Source organism: Malus domestica, chromosome 12, assembly GCF_042453785.1.
Source record: "Malus domestica chromosome 12, GDT2T_hap1".
NCBI classification, from domain to species: domain Eukaryota; kingdom Viridiplantae; phylum Streptophyta; class Magnoliopsida; order Rosales; family Rosaceae; genus Malus; species Malus domestica.
This window is the reverse complement of record NC_091672.1, coordinates 9,693,273-9,712,937: the sequence shown is the minus strand read 5'-3', so window position 1 is coordinate 9,712,937 and position 19,665 is coordinate 9,693,273. Positions and strand designations below refer to the sequence as shown.

Genomic DNA, 19,665 nt, shown 5'->3' with positions numbered 1-19,665 from the left:
TTGGATTTGGCCGAAAATCCCCAAAAACATGGCACCAAATTTTAGCTCCAAAATTCATGCTCATATGAACTACATCTACAACATTTGAGATGACAAATTTTCTAACAAAATTTACATTCAAAGAAGCAAGAATAAAGCTTGTAACAATTACAACATTCAAATCAAAGACTATGAACTACAAAACCCAAAAGGATTCACCAACTACTAGACCTAGGCTCTGATACCACTTGAAGGAAATTTTGTGAAAAACATGTTCATTTGAGCAACATCTATAGCATGTAATTAACAAATTAAAGGCGGAATCATGCTTGCATGCACTCAAAACAAAACATTACCCATTAAATTCAAAGCCTAGTAGTTAGGTGAACCAAGACTCAACTCAAAAGAAAGTGAGTTGAGAAATTTATACCTTTGTAGATTCCTCTTTGCAAAAGCAAAGGATAATCACCCAAGAGATAGGGCATTCATTCCTTGCTTCTTAGATCCATGGATTTGGATGGAAGAATAGGTTTCTCCAAGTTCTCAAAATTGAGAACCTCTAAGTCTCCACACCAAGGTAAGATTTTAAGAAGAAATGAGTGACCTAGAGGAAGTAAGATTGCTAGCTATTTTCCTCTAGGGTGGCCGGCCTCTTTAGAGAGAAAAGAGAGCTTGTGTTCTCATCCTTTCCCAAAAGAAAACCCTAAATGAATTTTGGCTATAAAGTCATATTTATACCTTCCTTCATTGGAGTGGCAAACTTGTAATTAAAGCAAGTTCACTACCCTCCTCTAAATGGCCGGCCTTAGGGTATTATTGGGCTATTTGGGCCTTTGTGAATCATTATTCATTAAGTTGTCATACAACTTAAGTCAATGGACTTGACGTTCAAAACCCATTGGGCCTTAAGGTCCAATACTATCCCGAGGTCTTTAACGAACTTATTCATTTCATTAATTAAAATATTAATTAATCCTTGCCATATATAATTAAACCATTTAATTATTCTTACTCATCTCCGTTGTTTCTTCAATCTCTACCTTACACGGTGTACGATCCATTATGTTCCTTTTAGCGAGGCAGTGGGCGATTAAAACTCTTTCAAATCGATTGTGAATTGAAACTTACTTTCAATTCTCCCTTTAGTTTTTATACACGTTTAGGGCTTCCACAAACCATGAGTGACACTTAGCAGCATATCATGGTTACCCAAGCTAATCAGAAGAGGTGGAGAACCTATTCAGTTTAGGATTACAAAGCAATACGGTCTTTCTCTAATACAATACTCTTGACCACATTGTTTGGTTTGATAGTTTATTCATGTCTACTATCCAATGTGATTCATTTACTTATATGATTATCTTGAATGTGATTTGGAACGACTTCCTAAATCTCATTCATACTCTGGCCAGAGATTCTTAATCATATCATAGAGTATTCTCCCTCAAACGGTTTGAAGGTTAGAGATCCCTTGTTGCGCATTCACTTGCCTCCATGGCTAAGTGGCTTAACCCCAACTATGTCGTGGACACCCTCGGACGGGGTGACTTTGACATAGTCAAAGATCAAGGACCTAACCACAAGATAACTATGATGCCTCAGGTCAAATGACTACTTTGCATTATCCCAACCATGAGTTCTCATGTGACATGAGTATGAGAACTCCTCGTTGATCGTGTTCAGTGGACTCATTCGTTATTGAGCACCTACATGCTTGTCTTGGTGTCAATCACACCAATGACTCGAGACTAGTCACTCTCCCTAAGAGAAGACATAGCATGTACTGATCTTAACAGATTGTCAATGCCCAATTGGCAATCCTATGATCAGGAACGTTTAGGATATGTATACGAAAGAGAATGGTCTCATTAATCTAACTTGTTTAAATTACATTCTCCTAATTACATATTCCTTGGACTCATCGTTTAAGCATATAACATTTATATGAGACGGCTTAAAACAATAATCTATGCCCTTGATATTAAACTAGATTAGTTTAACATGTGAAATGTCCGTAAAGTATCATCATATGATTGGTTTTAGGGCACATTTCCAATAAGAAGGAGAGGTAAGAGAAGAGGAAGAGGATGATTAGTGCTTTCATCTTTATCTCCTTTCATTTTTAAAGTACGATTGTATACTTGTAAACGTGTGTTGGTTGTTCAGGTGCCATGGATATACAATATTATTTCTTTTAGTAATCGCGTGTTTTTAAGAGAAGCTGTTTTCTCTTAGGATTTGATGTTATTTTGAATTGTTTTGATTAGTTCTGAAAGCTTTTAAATATCTGTGGAGTTGTAGATCAGATATCCCTTCATTATGGAGTTCTGCGATCAAGGTCCTACATGGTGTATACAACTAGACAATCTGTAATCAAGTTTAATTTTCCATGGGTGCAAAATTTCTTTGTAAAAGCAGACTTTAGTGTAATTTAATTGGCCAATTTAATCTCTCTTTCTATTCTTTTTCAGCTTCGAAAAGTAAATGATGAACAAAAGACTGGAATTCGGAAAACTGAACATGATCTTCAAGTTGCAGAGGTTTCTTGTCCGTTTATTTGCTACCTAAAACTATCAATTGCTATATGGTATTAATTTTTTTGATATCTCAGGAAGAAATGGTGAAGGAGAAGTTTGGGATTTCTTCGATATTTGAAGATTTGACTGAGGTAAGGAAATGGTAATGCTATAATTTTCTAATGCCTGCTGTTGTTGGCAACGTTGTTGTTATCACTTTAGGTTTAATTCTTGTGTCTTTGCCTCTTTTAGTGAGACTAGTCAATTAGTAAATTTATCAATTGCCTAAAGGTGGATTCTGTTATGGCCTCGTCTCTTATTAATCATATGCAAACTTTTAAGCTTGAATAACAGTGAAGCGTATCATGTTCTTGTTACCATTTACAAGTACTTTAAAATTAAGTTCACCATACTGCCAATAGTTAAATCTTGCTGTGACCCATGATCAGGTCCATTGAGGATGGCTTCCACATACATTTGGAGTTCATGTAGACTATTTTCAGGTAAATCCACGCAGATTAGTTAGATAACAATGTCAGTCTAATTTCATGACAAAGTATTTATGTGCAGACGTACATTGTGACTTACTGGAATGAGCTTGGAAGACCAGCCTTCAATCTGGGAATTGAAAATGTGTGTCTGATATTCCAAACTTTATTCGTTAAACTTCTCCAATAAAGATGTTCACTTGCCAGGTGAATAAACTGGAATAGCCAAGTATTCATTTATTGTTTGTCCTCAGGCCTTAAAAATGAAAGCTCGTGGTGAGGGTTGGGCTGGGATCATCGTTGAAAGAATCAGAACAGTATGTTATCCCCAACTCTTCTTCATATAATACAAAATACAAAGTGAGACACGAGTTGCGTTTTATGGGATTAAGTGGCAAAATTTAAGTTTCAAAACTCGAGTTCTGAAGAGGAGCATAAAGCAGCAAGAGCCTATCTTACTAATAAATTCTGAAGTCATTAGACTCAGCTTTGGTGTTTGACATCTTCCTCTTTTCTGAACAATTAGTGTACAGTCAACTTTTCTATTTGAGATATTGAACCAAGTTGGCAACCTTTCTAATTCTTCCTCTTTTAATTTGAAGAACTGGATCCCAAGGTTGAAGAAACAATCTTTGGAATTTAAAGCCTATCTTGAACCAAATATTTGATTAGTCACTACAAAAATTGTTGATGTATATCGTTCATCAAACAGTTCTATATGACCAATTGTTTTCAAGGCACAAAATATGGCAGATCCTTACATTAAAGTGAGCCCCTCAAGAGAACTTTTTTAAATATATGGATTTGGTAGATGGAATTCTTTCTTATGGCATTTATGTGTTATGGCAGGAAGCTAAGAAATATACCGAGCCATACATTGATCGGGTTGCAATGGTGACAAAAACACATTTAGATAAATTACAAGAAAGAAAATGCCAATGCAGTTCTCCTTGTTGCAAGCCAGGTGAGACATATGTACATCTATCCTCTCAAAACCTTGCACATTTCTTTTTCTTTCTGAAGTTTACTTTCTCTTACCACTATGAAATATGTTTGCCCTCCAACTCATGAACTTCCCATCCTTGGTGAAAATGTGACTTGGTCTGCGATCTCTTGTAGGCCAAAATGACATTATTTAGGATAATTATCAACTTTTATTGTTGTAAGTATCAACTTTTGTCTTGCTTATCAACTTACTGATGTCCATAATTTCAAAGTACGGTGATGTTCTTATAGTGGAAAAACTTATATTTCAATTGCATATTGTTGGAGGTTCTATTCTTATGTATTAAAATTATCTTGTTTTACATTACTATAATCATTAAATTATTGAGTTTACTAAAGTTGTTGTGTAGGAGGATAGGGAAAAGCTATTTGAAGGAATACTTAAACAGAAATGGAAGATATTCTCTTGATGATCATCTTCATTAATTCGTTTATGGAGCAGCAGAGATTCGATGAGGTGCAAGGCTTGCTGGGGAAGATGCATCTGTCCAAAAATGTCTGCTTTCAAGTTCTTTTTGCATTAGAGATTAAATATGTAACATTACAATATATGTTTGTGAGATTGAGAATGTATTGTAGGCTTTCTACATTTTATGAAGAAAAAAAAACCTCAATTTCAGTTTCAATTTTTCAAATTATGATTTTTTTTTTAATATTTAATTCGTGCAGGCACAATTACATTTTAAGTGCCAACATGGCTGGAAATGGTAGTCTGACAACTTTGTCAGAACGTAGGCACAAAACACCCTTTATTTGTGCTAACATCATGAGCACATAACTCAGTATTGTGCCCTCTGAGCAATGGTGACGCCCATAGAGGGCACATACACAAATATAGTAGCTGCACTGTTGCTATTGGTCTATGAGCACAATTGTTGGTGCTTTTTGGCCTCAAAGGGCACAGATAATTTATTGTGCACAATGTTCATTTTTGTTGTAGTGCGTTTTCATTAAATTAGTACTGCGTACCCCAAACCAAAACCCAAAACCGTAACACCTAAAACTCAAACGAAGATGAAACCATAGTCAAAGTGTAGAGGATGCGATCACGAGCGTTGACACAATTTTTTCACATTTTTCGCACTTGTAAATTAATTATTATGAATTATTACACATTTTCAACTCACAAACTGTTCACAAAGGTTTTGAAGGTTTTAAAAATTCAAACGACGATGTACGTAACCATGTCAAAGCATAAGAATGCGATCACAAGTGTTTGTATATATGTTTCATATTTTTCACACCTGTAAGTTAATTATTATGAATTGTTTAATGTAATTTGAATTTTTTTTTTCTACAAAAGACCAAAGCACATTAAAAAATTCATAATAATTAATTTACGTATGAAAAATGTGAAAAAAAATAAAAATAAAAATGCTTGTGATTGCATCCTATTAATGATGGGTATATCATCGTTTAGATTAAAACTCTTCAAACCCTCATGAACAATGTTTTAAGGAGGAGTTTAAAATAAATAAAAATTCATAATAATTAATGTACAAGTGTGAAAATTGTTAAAAAAAAAAATTATATATAGAAACGCTCGTGGTTGCATCCTCTACTCTTGGACGATGGTTACATCATCATTTAGATTTTTAAAATCCTCGAAAGCCCCATGAATAGTGTTTTTTGCTTGAGCGAAAAATTATTAAGAATTCATAATAATTAATGTACAAGTGTGAAAAATGTACAGAAAAATACGAACGCTCGTAATGACAATCTCTACAACTTTTGTACAAGGGTCAACTCCAAAATTTGACACAATAATCCATAAATCCTATATTTACATTTAACCGTCGATTGTCATTTATATTTATGCATCATTCTTCTCACCAGATTTCGTTTTTTCATATTTTCTTTTTCGAAAACATGGTCTTTTAGCGAATGCAGAAAGATGAAAGGTTCAGATCATTGGTATCACGTTTAGATTTTTGTGGTTAGTGAAATTATTGCTCAGAGTTCATAAAGTTTTTAGAAACTATATAACATCAACTCATTTTTCAGTTAATCATACATAATGGAACATGAGATCAACGATCCTAACCATTCATCTTTCTGCATCTGCTAAAAGATCATGTTTTCAAAAATGAAAATCTAAAGAAAACAAAACTAAATCTGATAAGAAAAATGGAACATAAACGTAAACGACAATCGATAGTTAAATATAAATATAGATTATGGATTATGATGTCGAATATCGGAGTTGACCTCTTCACAAAAGTTGTAGAGCTTGTCATTATGAGCGTTTGTCATTTTTTTTTTCCATTTTTCACAGTTGTCATTGTGAGGGTTTTAAAACGACGATGTAACCACCGTTCAAGTGTGGAGTTGCAATCACAAGCGTTTGTATATTCTTTTCACATTTTTCACACTTGTACACTAATTATTATGAATTTTCATTTATTTTGAACTCTCCTTAAAAACACTGTTCAAAAGGGTTTTGAGGGTTTTAAACGGGAACTTTAACGAAAAGTTCCCGGTACTGTTCACTTTAACGAAAAACCACATTTTTACACTAAAAAGTCAATCATGGTACTATTCACTTTACTCTTTATTTTGTCTTTATCGTTAAAACTCAAAGTTTTTAAACCATTTTCATTAGTTTTCCTATAAACTCAAAGTTTTAAAAATTCAAAGGTACATAAGTCTCATCTCTCTCTCAAGGTTCTGATATTTTACAAGTACTGAGACCCTTTCTTTTTCTCCTCGAGCTGCAACTCTCCTCTCTCTCTCAAGATACACAACTCTCATCTCTTACGTGAATAATAAGGGATCTGTTCGCGTCAGGAATTTCCGTCGGGGATGTTTCCTGGCCGACGAGCACACAGCTCCCTTGGAGGTTGGCGCCGGTTGATGGCTGCTGTCGGGCTTCTGCTTCACTATCGGGTGTTGTCGGGCAAGTCTCGCCGGGCAAGTCTCGTCGGGCAAGACTCTTCGGGCAAGGCTCGTCGGGCAAGGCTGAAAGAGAAGGACAACGTTAACTTTGAGAGGTGCCTTTGTGGGGCCTTAGGTGTAGGCCTTGAGACTTCCCATCAAGGTTAACATTTAGGTGCTCAGGCGTACCACTGCCATCTTAGCATGGTAGATGTAAAATAGATGTCGCGTTTTAATTGCATGTATGTATGTATCCAAGAAACTGTGTTAGTTATAACAGGTGCCTTTGTGGGGCCTTAGGTGTAGGCCTTGAGGCTTCCCATCAATAACTAAACCGGTGCTCGAACACATCATATTCGTTCTCGTGATTGCCGGAGTTTTCTAACTATTATACTTCTGATTACCCGAGTCCAAGAAGTAGAATGAACCCAAATAGGTGCCTTCGTGGGGCCTTAGGTGTAGGCCTTGAGGCTTCCAATCAGAGTTCATTCTTATACTTCGACTCTTTAGATCGCAGAACGGAATGAATCCAAATAGATGCCTTTGTGGGGCCTTAGGTGTAGGCCTTGAGGCTTTCCATTAGAATCCATTCCCCGTTCAGGCGTTCTATGGTAATCATGATATAATAGAAAGAAAACTAGAGGGTAGGTTGATTACTTGCGCCCCAAGTAACTTCGGACTTCTCGTTTATCAAGCACCGTCGTGGATGGGTTAAGTCCACATAAGGTTCTTTTTTATGCCTTGAGGCCAAGGACTTTTAACTGATCAGATTTACATGCCCGAGGGCTTAGGACTTGGATCTGGTTTGAACACTGACGATATATTCAAATCGGATTAAAGTACTGAGAAAGCCTTTTAATAGTCATATTGCTAGAAATAACTTGCATATAATTGGAAGTATACAACATATTGAAAAGACAAAAATAAAGCAAAGAAGGTCGGGCAAGGTTAAACCTTATCGGGTAAGGTTGCTCGTCTTGCAGGTTCCAATCCTTGTAGTTTTGTCAAAGGTCTGAAAGCTTAGAGGGATAGAGGGAGAGAGATTACAAAAGATGAATCGATACTACAGCAAGGTTGAACAAGGTAGCAGAGCTATTACAAAGGGTTGAAGAGAGGGTTGTCCCGAAAAGGATGAAGGTTGGCTACAGCTTTGTTTTGAAGGCAAATCTGGCTTTGAGCAGAGTTTGTGCTTTTGTTTGTTTGATTGAGTGTCCTTATTCCTGGTTTCTCCTTCTTCTTATATAGACAACTTGGCTTGGCTTCCTGTAGTAGCGGCCTTGCCCGAATGCGGTTTGAGGGTGATGACTCATCGGCTTTTTTACATGTACTGCCATCATAAAGTACTTTATAGGCTGTGTAGCTGATCAGTCTATACCACTTGGCCTTTGGGTAGGTAAGTAAGTGGTCTTCATGAGCTGCACCAAGTCAGAAAAGGCCCTTTCTGCCTTCTGGGCTTCGACTGGGCTTCGGCTATCTTCCCTTTGGGCCTCCTTTCGGGCCATCTCCTTTCTTGAGCCCAAAGTTCAAGTTTTGATCTAAACAGTGCCCCCTTCAATCAATATTAAGGTTGGAATCCCAGGTGCCATCATTGATTGAATATCCACATGCGTGCATCTCAATTTTTTGGAACTTCGTGTTTTCTAGACAGGATGAAGGCAACCCGTGCCCCTTGCTCTTCTCACGACCTTTGAACTATCCCCTGGGGCTCTATAAATTCTGGCTCGAAATCTCTTCTGTCAAGCCATCAAATTTTCTTCAGCCTTTTCTTCCATCATCTTCGAGCTTTCAAAAACCGAGCAATGGGTTCCTTAGGCTTTGAGTGGGATTTCCTAACACTCCCTTTTCGTGAGAAAAAGGGCTTTCCTCAAAAGACTGCTGTCTCCAACACCCTTGGTCGAACACCTCACTATCTCCAACACCCTTGGTCAGACGGTTTCCTCTCGCAGGCTCGTCTTCCCGCTTGTTGCGTTGATAAATTGGGCTTGATCATCACCTATGGTGATGGTCCTGTCTGAGGATCCTCTACCAGGCCCATGTTGGCCGCACAACTCGATCATCTAATCGGGTTCCATCCATGAAGACATCGGAAAATCAGTTGAAGATCCCATAACACCTAGAAAGAGATTTGACTGTAATGCGTTGACTTTAGATCTATTTGTAAATCTTATCAATTTGTCGAAATGAAATATATCTTATCTCAGCAACTCTTGTCTTTCCATCTTCTTGAATGATTGATAAATACACACTGCACATTGATATCCCGAAGCTTGCTTTACCTTGCATCTTCTTCGATATAACAGTCTCTGACATCCCACAACGTAGGACAATATTTCTTTAAGAATCTAACATTAATGGGATGTCTATGCCTGTTTCCTTCAAGGTCCGCCAAGTAGTATCCCCCTCTATCCAAAACACGACTAATAATGAAAGGACATTCCCATGTCGGGCTCCATTTCCCAAAGCCCTTGAGCTGAGCTCCTAGAGGGAAGACTGTCTTCCATACTAAGTCTCCCTCCTTGAAGGATTTCATCTTCACCTTTTTGTTATAAGCTCGGGCAACGGCTCGCTTCCTTTCTTGAATCTGGTTCAAAGCTTCAATTCGGGCGGCATCCAAGTCTTCAATTCCTTGACACATAGCTTCGACATGCTCTTCACTATGCAATCCAAATTGATTTTGAATTCTTAAAGAACTCACATTGATTTTCACGGGGAGCACTGCATCTTGCCCGAAAGTTAAAGCATAAGGAGTTGTCCATGTTTCTGCTCTCTTAGAAGTTCTGTATGCCCACAAAGTGTTCCTCAGATTTTCATGCCATTTTTCTGGGCTATCAATCACCATTCTCTTGATAATGTTGATCAGGATCTTGTTGCTGGCTTCTGCCTGGCCATTTGATTGCGGATAGTATGGACTGGACTGGATCATCTTTATTTTGTACTTACTTGCAAACTCCTCAACTTCTTTTGAAATAAAAGATGGTCCACGATCTGTCACAATAGTTTCGGGCACCCCATATCTGTGCAGGATCTTGGTCTCGATAAAATTCTTGACTGTGGCTGACGTTATGGATTTTACTGCTGATGCTTCCACCCACTTGGTAAAGTAATCCGTTGCAACAATTATGAAGGTATGCCCTTTGCTAGAAGCTGGATAGATTTGCTCGATGAAGTCCATTACCCATCATCTGAAGGGCCAAGGCTTGACCACTGGATTTAAAGGCACTGAGGGCACATGCTGGAGAGGTCCGTGCCTCTGACATTCTTCACATCCTCGGGCATAAGACTTACAATCTTTTTCCATGTTGGGCCAGAAATAACCATACCTCCTAAGCAACCATCTCATCTTTGTTCCAACCTGATGTGCTCCATATACTCATTCATGTACTTCGGCCATTACCCTCATGGATTCTTCTTGGCCCAAACATTTCAACAGTAACCCATCTGGAGTTTTCCTTAGCAAGTTCTCCGCCCATAAGACATACTTGGTTGCTTGCTGTCTATCCTTCTTGCTTGTAGGCGAGGAAGGATCCTTCAAATGATGAATAATAGGTGACCTCCAATCTTCTATCTCAGCCTCTAGCACCATTATATCTAGACTGAATCCCCTTTCTAAGATGGAAGGGAGGTTTCTTCTTTGGATCTCGACATCCACCCCATATTTCCTCTCCTGTATTGGCACTCCTGAGGCTAGTTGTGCTATCTCGTTGGCCGCTAAATTGGATTTCCTAGGAACATGATTGACCGATATCTCAGAATCCCAGAAATTCAATAATTGCGTAGCTGCCAAGTAATACCCCGCCATGGTAATATGTCTGCACTTGAACTCCATTTAACTGGTTTATTACCAACTCTGAATCCCCAAAGACCTCTACCTCTACTGCCCCCAGATCCATCAAGATTTCCAGACCAATAATTAAGGCCTCATACTTTGCCCGATTATTAGTATTCCCTTGGTAGTCCAAGAGAAATGAATAATAATGATAAACTCCCTGAGGGTTTACAATTACAATTCCCGCTCCTGAAGCCTTCTGAGTGTAGGATCCATCGAAATACAACTTCCAATGAGTGATCCAGAGACCAGCTACTCTTCTTATCTCTTGCTAGACCCAATCTTCTTTGCCCGAAATATCTTTTCTTGGCGGGATCCAAATGCTAGTAACCTCTAAGCTTCCCGGGATATTGATCACCTCATTTGAAGGTTCTTGATGCTCGGTCAGGAAGTCGGCAATTGCTTGACCTTTGACTGCCATTTGGGGTACGTACTGAAAACTGAATTCCAATAAAGCTAGAATCCATTTCCCAATCCTTCCTGTGAGCATTGGCTTTGACAACATGTACTTTATCACATCTGCCTTGGCGATGATGTGCACGTGACAAGGTAACATGTAATGCCTTAATTTACTGGCAGTGAAATATAAAGCCAAGCATAATCTCTCTACCGGGGAATATCTTGTTTCTACCTCAGTCAGAATTCTATTGAGGTAGTACACTGCCTGCTCCTTCCCGCCTTCATTATTTTGGGCTAGCAAGCTCCCGATTGACTTTTCAGAGGCAGAAATATACAACTTCAAGGGTTTTCCCCTTTGAGGTGGCACCAACACTGGTGGAGAAGTTAAATAGGCCTTGATGCTGTCAAAGGCCTGTTGGTGCGGTGGTCCCCATTCAAACTTCTCTTTATCTTTCAACCTTAGTAAAGGAGTCAGCGGCTGGATCTTGCCTGCTAAATTAGCAATGAATCTCCTCAAAAAGTTAATTTTGCCTAGTAACCTCTGGAGTTGCACCTTGTTGGTAGGTGAAGGTGACTCCATTATTGCCCGAGATTTGTTCTTATCCACTTCTACCCCTCTTTGATGCACCAGGAATCCCAAGAAGTTGCCCGCTCTTACTCCAAACACACACTTCTTTGGATTCATCTTCAATTTGTGGATCCTCATCCTTGCTAATGTCTGTCTGAGATCTTCCAGATGATGTTCTTCTGTCTTGGACTTTACCACTATGTCATCGATGTATACCTCCATGCTCTGGCCAATTAGATCATGAAAGATGGCATTCATTGCCCTCTGGTAAGTTGCACCAGCGTTCTTGAGCCCGAATGGCATGACCAGATATTCATATGCCCCCACATGACCGGGACACCTAAAACCTGTTTTATGTATATCTTCTGGAGCCATCTTTATCTGATTATACCCGGCATTCCCATCCATAAAAGATAGGACTTTATGTTTTGCTATTGCATCTATGGATAAATCGGCCATGGGCATGGGATACTCATCCTTTGGTGTAGCGCCATTAATATTTCTATAATCCACACAACATCGTACCGCTTTTGTTACAGCTTTTAAAACGGGTACGATGTTGGCCAACCACTCCACATATTTGGCTGGTCTGATAAAGCCAGCTTTCACTAGCCTTTCAATCTCTTCTTTGACCTTTTCTTCTATCTCCTTTGACATCCTCCGTGGTGCTTGATGGGCATTCTATGTTCCACCAAGGTTGGATCTAACCCTGGCATCTCGGTATAGTGCCAAGCAAAACAGTCTTTGAATTCTTGCAGCAGACAAACAATCCTTGCCCGATCATCAACCCCCATTAAACCACTGATCTGTATTGGTCTTGGATCCTCCTCTGTTCCTAAATTAATAACTTCCAGAGGATCCTGGACTTCTGGTGGTGGCTTATCTGGTTCTGTACACAAAAATTCGACCAGCTCCGGGCTCTCGGGCAAGTCGTCTGGCCCGTCTAGATCACATATGCACTCGGCCATTTGAATGGCCCTATCCAGTTCTTCTCTGCAAGATTCCTCCTTGCTTTCATGCTGGCTGGTTGAAGTTCCCACCTGCCATTCCTGTTCTTCCCTGTCCAAGAGCTCCCTTCTTGCCTTCTTCCCTTCCCATACACCAACAGTCTTTTAATCAGGGATTTGACTGCCATTACCTGATCTCTCTTGTTTTGTTCAGTCATTGATGGTGTAGGGGATTTGGGAGGATACAAGGTCTATCCCACTCTTCTCTAGTAAGGAGCATTCCTTGTTCCAAAAGCTTTTGGGCCGTCACCTTGGTAGGGCGGCCGTTCTCGTCAGCTCCTGAACACTTCAAAATTCCTACATTGGGGTCGTAGAAACTTGCTTCCGCAACATTGGCTGTGGGAAGAAATGGCCTTGATTCGGCCTCTACCATCTCCCAAAAGCCTGGTCCTTCTATGCCTGCTTCATGATAAACAGCCACTTGTTGATGAAGAGTAGAGGGTATGGCCAAGCCTTGGTGGATCCAATCTCTTCCGAGTAAGGCCCCATAAGTGGAAGTGCAGTCCACCACAAAGAATGCCAGCATTATCTTTTTAGATCCCAGATCCACTTCTAGAGGCAATATCCCATGAGTCTTAGTGATAGCGTCTGAGAAGCTAGAGACTGTGAGGTCTGTGGGAATAAGATCTTCCGTGCCTCTTCCCATTTTCTTCATCTGCTTGGCTGGTAACATGTTAATAGCTGCTCTTCCATCAATTAGAATTCTTTTGAAGGGCACACCTTCTAGGTGAGCTGTAACGTATATGGGTTTCAGATGATTGGCCAACGAGCAGTTCGGGCGGCTAAACACCATCTCATCTGTGTAAATCCTTAGAGGACCGCCTTTGGATGCTTCTGAAGATTCAGCCTTGCCCGAGCTTTCTTCTTCGACTACCTCTACATTGACATGTGCCATCATTGGCTCAGTTGTCAAGTAATCACCCTCCATAGTAGCGGGTTGATCAGGTCTGGCACCAAACGTGGCGGACAACACATATGTCATGTTGATATGGAAATTACTAGGCTCGGGCGGATCTTCTTTATTGCCCCCAATCTGGTCCATAAATTTATCCAACCAGGCCATCGCATCAACTGGAAGTAATGGTTTTGGTGCCCCCTCCTGTTGCTGTTGGTTCAAGTCCGCATACAGTGTTTGTTTTGGAACTTCACCAAAAGGATCTACCAATGGCAGAGAAGGAAGTCTATTTTCAGATGAAATAGTTCCAAAGCAAATAGGCTCTGGCTTCCATCTAGGGGTTGGTACCATGATTAGATCTTCTTGAGCTCTCCTTAAGATCCTGTACTTCCCAGGATGTTGGCTCTGTGGCACGTGATCCTCATCGCCTTCTGTTTTGCTGTTGGCCTTTTCCACCTCTTTCTTACTTCTCCAACGAAGCTGACTACTTCCCCCAGATGCTGTTTTTTCCAACTTGTGATTTTTGGAGGATTCGGATGTTGTGGAGGTCTTCAGGGCATTCATGTAGGCTTTGTGCTGTCTTTGAACCCTCCTGACCATAGAGGCCCCCATTGGTTTGGTAGGCTGTCCGTTCTTCCCGACTACGTACCATTTTCACCCGAGGTGGGCAGGATGCTCTTTTCTAACAGGATTGGTCATGCCATCAATCCTCTTGATTTCCCCCCCCCATCTGGCCGTATTGAGGATGATATGTACCCCTTTGTATTTTGGCCTCTATATCTTCTGCTTCTTCAGAAACTTCATGGTTTCGAAATACTTCTGACAAAGCTTTGGGTTGGGAATCACCTCCTAGTCGTTGAAAAACGCTTCGAGAAGTGTCCTTTTTTGTTGCCTGCTTACTCTTTTCGCGGGCTTCTCTTCTGACGTCTTCTTCCTTTCTCCTGATTAGTTCACGGTCAATGAGGACTCCAGCCGGGGGAATTTCGAGCTCACACTCGCATTGGCACTTACTGCACATAACCATCCCCTTGATTATGGCTGCTTTTGGATATTCGGGTGTTTTAATCACCCCTCCTGTAGGTTTTTCAGCCAATCTCTTCTCTTCTGGTTCCCTTGTAATTCTTTCTTTTCCCTTCTCAGCCCATGTCATATTGATCATATTTACAAGGACTTCTGAAAAGGGAACTGCAGGTTTGTCTACCACCAACTCTTCAGGCGGGCTGGTTTTAAGTCTCTTTCCCTCGGGAGGAACCAGGTCTGTTTCTTTTCTGAAGCCTGTGGAAGCTTTCTCCAACCTTTGCAACATTTGTAGTCACGTGGTTTGTAAACCTTCTGGCATTTTGACATATATCTTCTGATCAGAAGGTATCCCACCGGGCCTGCCAAAACTATGTTCGCGTCAGGAATTTCCGTCGGGGATGTTTCCTGGCCGACGAGCACACAACTCCCCTGAAGGTTGGCGCCGGTTGAGGGCTGCTGTCGGGCTTCTGCTTCACTATCGGGCGTTGTCGGGCAAGTCTCGCTAGGCAAGTCTCGTCGGGCAAGACTCTTCGGGCAAGGCTCGTCGGGCAAGGCTCGTCGGGCAAGGCTGAAAGAGAAGGACAGCGTTAACTTTGAGATGCGCCTTTGTGGGGCCTTAGGTGTAGGCCTTGAGGCTTCCCATCAAGGTTAACATTTAGGTGCTCAGGCGTGCCACTGCCATCTTAGCATGGCAGATGTAAAATAGATGTCGCGTTTTAATTGCATGTATGTATGTATCCAAGAAACTGTGTTAGTTATAACAGGTGCCTTTGTGGGGCCTTAGGTGTAGGCCTTGAGGCTTCCCATCAATAACTAAACCGGTGCTCGAACACATCATATTCGTTCTCGTGATTGCCGGAGTTTTCTAACTATTATACTTCTGATTACCCGAGTCCAAGAAGTAGAATGAACCCAAATAGGTGCCTTCGTGGGGCCTTAGGTGTAGGCCTTGAGGCTTCCCATCAGAGTTCATTCATATACTTCGACTCTTTAGATCGCAGAACGGAATGAATCCAAATAGATGCCTTTGTGGGGCCTTAGGTGTAGGCCTTGAGGCTTTCCATTATAATCCATTCCACGTTCAGGCGTTCTATGGTAATCATGATATAATAGAAAGAAAACTAGAGGGTAGGTTGATTACTTGCGCCCCAAGTAACTTCGGACTTCTCGTTTATCAAGCACCGTCGTGGATGGGTTAAGTCCACATAAGGTTCTTTTTTATGCCTTGAGGCCAAGAACTTTTAACTGATCAGATTTACATGCCCGAGGGCTTAGGACTTGGATCTGGTTTGAACACTGACGATATATTCAAATCGGATTCAAGTACTGAGAAAGCCTTTTAATAGTCATATTGCTAGAAATAACTTGCATATAACTGGAAGTATACAACATATTGAAAAGACAAAAACAAAGCAAAGAAGGTCGGGCAAGGTTAAACTTTATCGGGTAAGGTTGCTCGTCTTGCAGGTTCCTATCTTTGTAGTTTTGTCAAAGGTCTGAAAGCTTAGAGGGATAGAGGGAGAGAGATTACAAAAGATGAATCGATACTACAGCAAGGTTGAACAAGGTAGCAGAGCTATTACAAGGGTTGAAGAGAGGGTTGTCCCGAAAGGGATGAAGGCTGGCTACAGCTTTGTTTTGAAGGCAAATCTGGCTTTGAGCAGAGTTTGTGCTTTTGTTTGTTTGATTGAGTGTCCTTATTCCTGGTTTCTCCTTCTTCTTATATAGACAACTTGGCTTGGCTTCCTGTAGCAGCGGCCTTGCCCGAATGCGGTTTGAGGGTGATGACTAATCGGCTTTTTTACATGTACTGCCATCATAAAGTACTTTATGGGCTGTGTAGCTGATCAGTCTATACCACTTGGCCTTTGGGTAGGTAAGCAAGTGGTCTTCATGAGCTGCACCAAGTCAGAAAAGGCCCTTTCTGCCTTCTGGGCTTCGACTGGGCTTCGGCTATCTTCCCTTTGGGCCTCCTTTCGGGCCAGCTCCTTTCTTGAGCCCAAAGTTCAAGTTTTGATCCAAACAGGATCGATCTGTTTTCTTTTCCCCTTCCATTACTACATATTCTTAATGTGGAAAAAGAGAAGCTGATGTTTGCTTGAGAGAACTTTTTTATTTGTTCTATTCTAAAGAAAAGGTTGCAAACCTTGAGGAAAGAAAGAGAACAATTGACTAGGCCGAGAGATTCTACTCTCCAAGAGGCACACATATGGCGCTCTGAGGTTGCGAAAGCTTGAGAGTGCGTTGTGATATTAGAATCAGCTGTTGTGAGACCAGAGGACAAGGTCAGGGTTGCCGAGGCAGATGCTCAAGCTAGAATAAAGGAGGCTAGAAATTAGAATCAGCTGCACAATTTGTTTTTTAAATTAACTAAATAAAAAATTTATTTTAAAAAAAAAACAAATTTTGCCAGACAAACCTTTTCGTTGGGCAAAATATTTTTTTAAATTTAAAGTGTTTGCCAATCGAATAGTTTCATCGGACAAAATATTACTGTCGTCGGGCAAACGTGGTCAACATGCTTTTGTTGACAACACAATTTCGTTAGGCAAACATATTTTGCCCAACAAAAATTATAAATTCGTCTGGCAAAAGTTTGCCTGACCTGCTTTACGCGGTGATTTTTGAGCGACAAAATTCCATTGAGTAAAATCTTAAGCGACGAGAAGTTACTCTGGCCCGACAAAATGATTTAGTCTGGAAATGATGTTTTTCTTGTAATGTTAGGAACTATTTGTCATTATCCTACTGAGAATAGGAAAGTGATGGTTTTGAGTACTTCCACTATCACCTATTTTTGGAAACATGTGACTCAGAAAATTTCCTTTTTTTACCTTTTCCTCGCATGCTTTCCCTTACTATTTCTAGTTGGAGTAATATTAGATAATATGAAAAATAACAATATAATTCCTATGATAATAATCATAAAGAAATTCACAACATCAATTATATATGAGATTAATATAAACAACTAGAGAGAAAGTTAGAAAAACTGACAAACTTGGAGATTGAGGCTTGCATAAATGCAATGTCCTAAAGACAGAATTTCGCCCTTACTCTTATGCTTGGAGTTCGGTAGGCGTCTGTCTTCCAGGATTCAACAATCTATAATTATCCGAAGTCGAAGCACTTCAATATTCGGACTCTGGCAAACTTTATATATTCCGTACTCTCAAAACACAACTCGGAATTTGACAAACGAATAATGAGAGAAATAGAGTGGGGAAACCCTATTTCTCAAGAGTAAAAATTAACTCTAATTTTGTATATTAATGACGATGGTTTCATGAGTTTATATAGCACCCAAGTACTTCTTCTTCAAGAGATGTAACTTTTCATCTATAAGTATACATCATTTGACAATGGAATGCACATAAATAACATAACATTTCTAAGAAATATGGTTAACACTATTTTTCATTCAATTATTAAAATTATGTATTACAATATTTTATATTATAATATATAATTTCCAACAATCCCCCACATGAAAGAAAAATTAGAAAGAATTTGAGAGTACAGGCAGACAAAGAGATACATCGTGAGAGGTGCCTTTTGGACTTGAACCTACCCTAATGAATACTTATCGGGTTTACTTGGTGATGTAATGGATGCGGAAGATCTTGAACTGTTCACCGCAACAGTAAACTGAGACTATAAGCAACATACATCACTAATCCTAATATATTACGGTTCATACGGTTGTCTTCATTTTGATCCTGAACAAATCCCGAATTCATGAGAGCTTTAGAAAATTTAGCACCGTCTGGCTAATTCATTAGTTATGTTGGCTTTAGCCTCATTCTCCTCGATGATCAACTTACTCTCTAGTCTAACCTTTATTAATTGAATCCACTACTAGGTTGATTATCTTTAATAGTGTGCACAACCCATCTTTTGAAATTTTAATTCATATGAGAGTAGTTGTTTTCCAATGTTAAGTCCTCGAAACAAATGTTAGGACTTACACAATAATTTGCTAATATGAGGAAGTAGACTTCCCCCATATTTAAGGTATTTGTAAGTAGGCATCTAACTTGTCATACCTTAAACAATTACACATGACATCTTGATTGGCACATTCAATTAACAAATTATGATTCCATTTTTCTTAATATGACAAATAACAATATAATTCCAATGATAATAATCATAAAGAACAACATCAATTAGATATGAGATTAATATAAACAACTAGAGAGAAAGTTAGAAAAACTGACAAACTTGGAGATTGAGGCTTGCATAAATGCAACGTCCTAAAGACAGAATTTCGCCCCTACTCTTGTGCTTGTAGTGTGGTAGGCGTCCGTGTCCCAAGATTCAACAATCTATAAACCGAAGTCAAATCACTTCAATATTCGGACTCTGGCGAACTTTATATATTCCGTACTAAGACATGACTCGAAATTTGACAAACGAATAATGAAAGAAATAGAGTGGGGAAACCCTATTTCTCAAGAGTAAAAATTAACTCTAATTTTGTATATTAATGATGATGGCTTCATGAGTTTATATAGCACCCAAGTACTTCTTATTAAAGAGATGTAACTTTTCATTTATAAGTATACATCATTTGACAAGGGAATGCACCTAAATAACATAACCTTTCTAAGAAATATGGTTAACACTATTTTTCATTCAATTATTAAAATTATGTATTACAATATTTTATAGGGAAGTGTTATTGGCACTCTACAAAACTCATTCTACACTCCTCACAAGTGTATTTTTCTTTCTAAATATAGAAAGTTTGGAGTGTAGAATGAGAATTTTAGAGTGGCAATAACAATTCCCATTTATATTACAATATATAATTTCCAACATTTCTTACATTCTCTATCTATATATGTTTCCACTTTCCCTATTTTCTTGTGGGAGACGAGATGTTTTGATTCCCACAAGAAAGTTGCTAGAGTGCAAACTGAGATGAGTGACCTAAAGACATCGTTTCTCTCTCTTGAGCTAAGCACACGTTAGTTTCTTCAATAGTTAGAATCCTCGAACACAAATAATATATGGTTATGTGAATCTGATTGATAATTACATGTCCGAATTGGAATTTTCTCCTTTCCGTAGTAGTTATTGTTA

The 19,665-nt window shown here is 39.5% G+C and overlaps 1 protein-coding gene and 2 long non-coding RNA genes across 3 annotated transcripts; 2 read left to right on the top strand and 1 right to left on the bottom strand.

Moving 5' to 3' along the window:
* The first annotated feature begins 2,043 nt into the window (after positions 1-2,043).
* LOC139190182 (uncharacterized) lies at positions 2,044-3,556 on the top strand. Its single transcript, XR_011574238.1, has 4 exons — positions 2,044-2,519; positions 2,591-2,647; positions 2,945-2,998; positions 3,066-3,556. It is a non-coding gene; the product is annotated as an uncharacterized lncRNA (long non-coding RNA).
* A 273-nt stretch (positions 3,557-3,829) lies between these two features.
* Positions 3,830-4,623, top strand: LOC139190232 (uncharacterized). The gene is made up of 2 exons (XR_011574320.1): positions 3,830-3,947; positions 4,339-4,623. It is a non-coding gene; the product is annotated as an uncharacterized lncRNA (long non-coding RNA).
* A 5,609-nt stretch (positions 4,624-10,232) lies between these two features.
* Positions 10,233-10,661, bottom strand: LOC139189805 (uncharacterized). Its single transcript, XM_070809035.1, has one exon. The coding sequence runs from the start codon at positions 10,659-10,661 to the stop codon at positions 10,233-10,235; it is 429 nt and encodes a 142-aa protein (XP_070665136.1).
* Positions 10,662-19,665: the final 9,004 nt, after the last annotated feature.

Bases quoted from the DNA above. Each gene is read 5' to 3' on its own strand.
- LOC139189805 (XM_070809035.1), bottom strand. From the start codon at position 10,661: ATGGCGGGGTATTACTTGGCAGCTACGCAATTATTGAATTTCTGGGAT.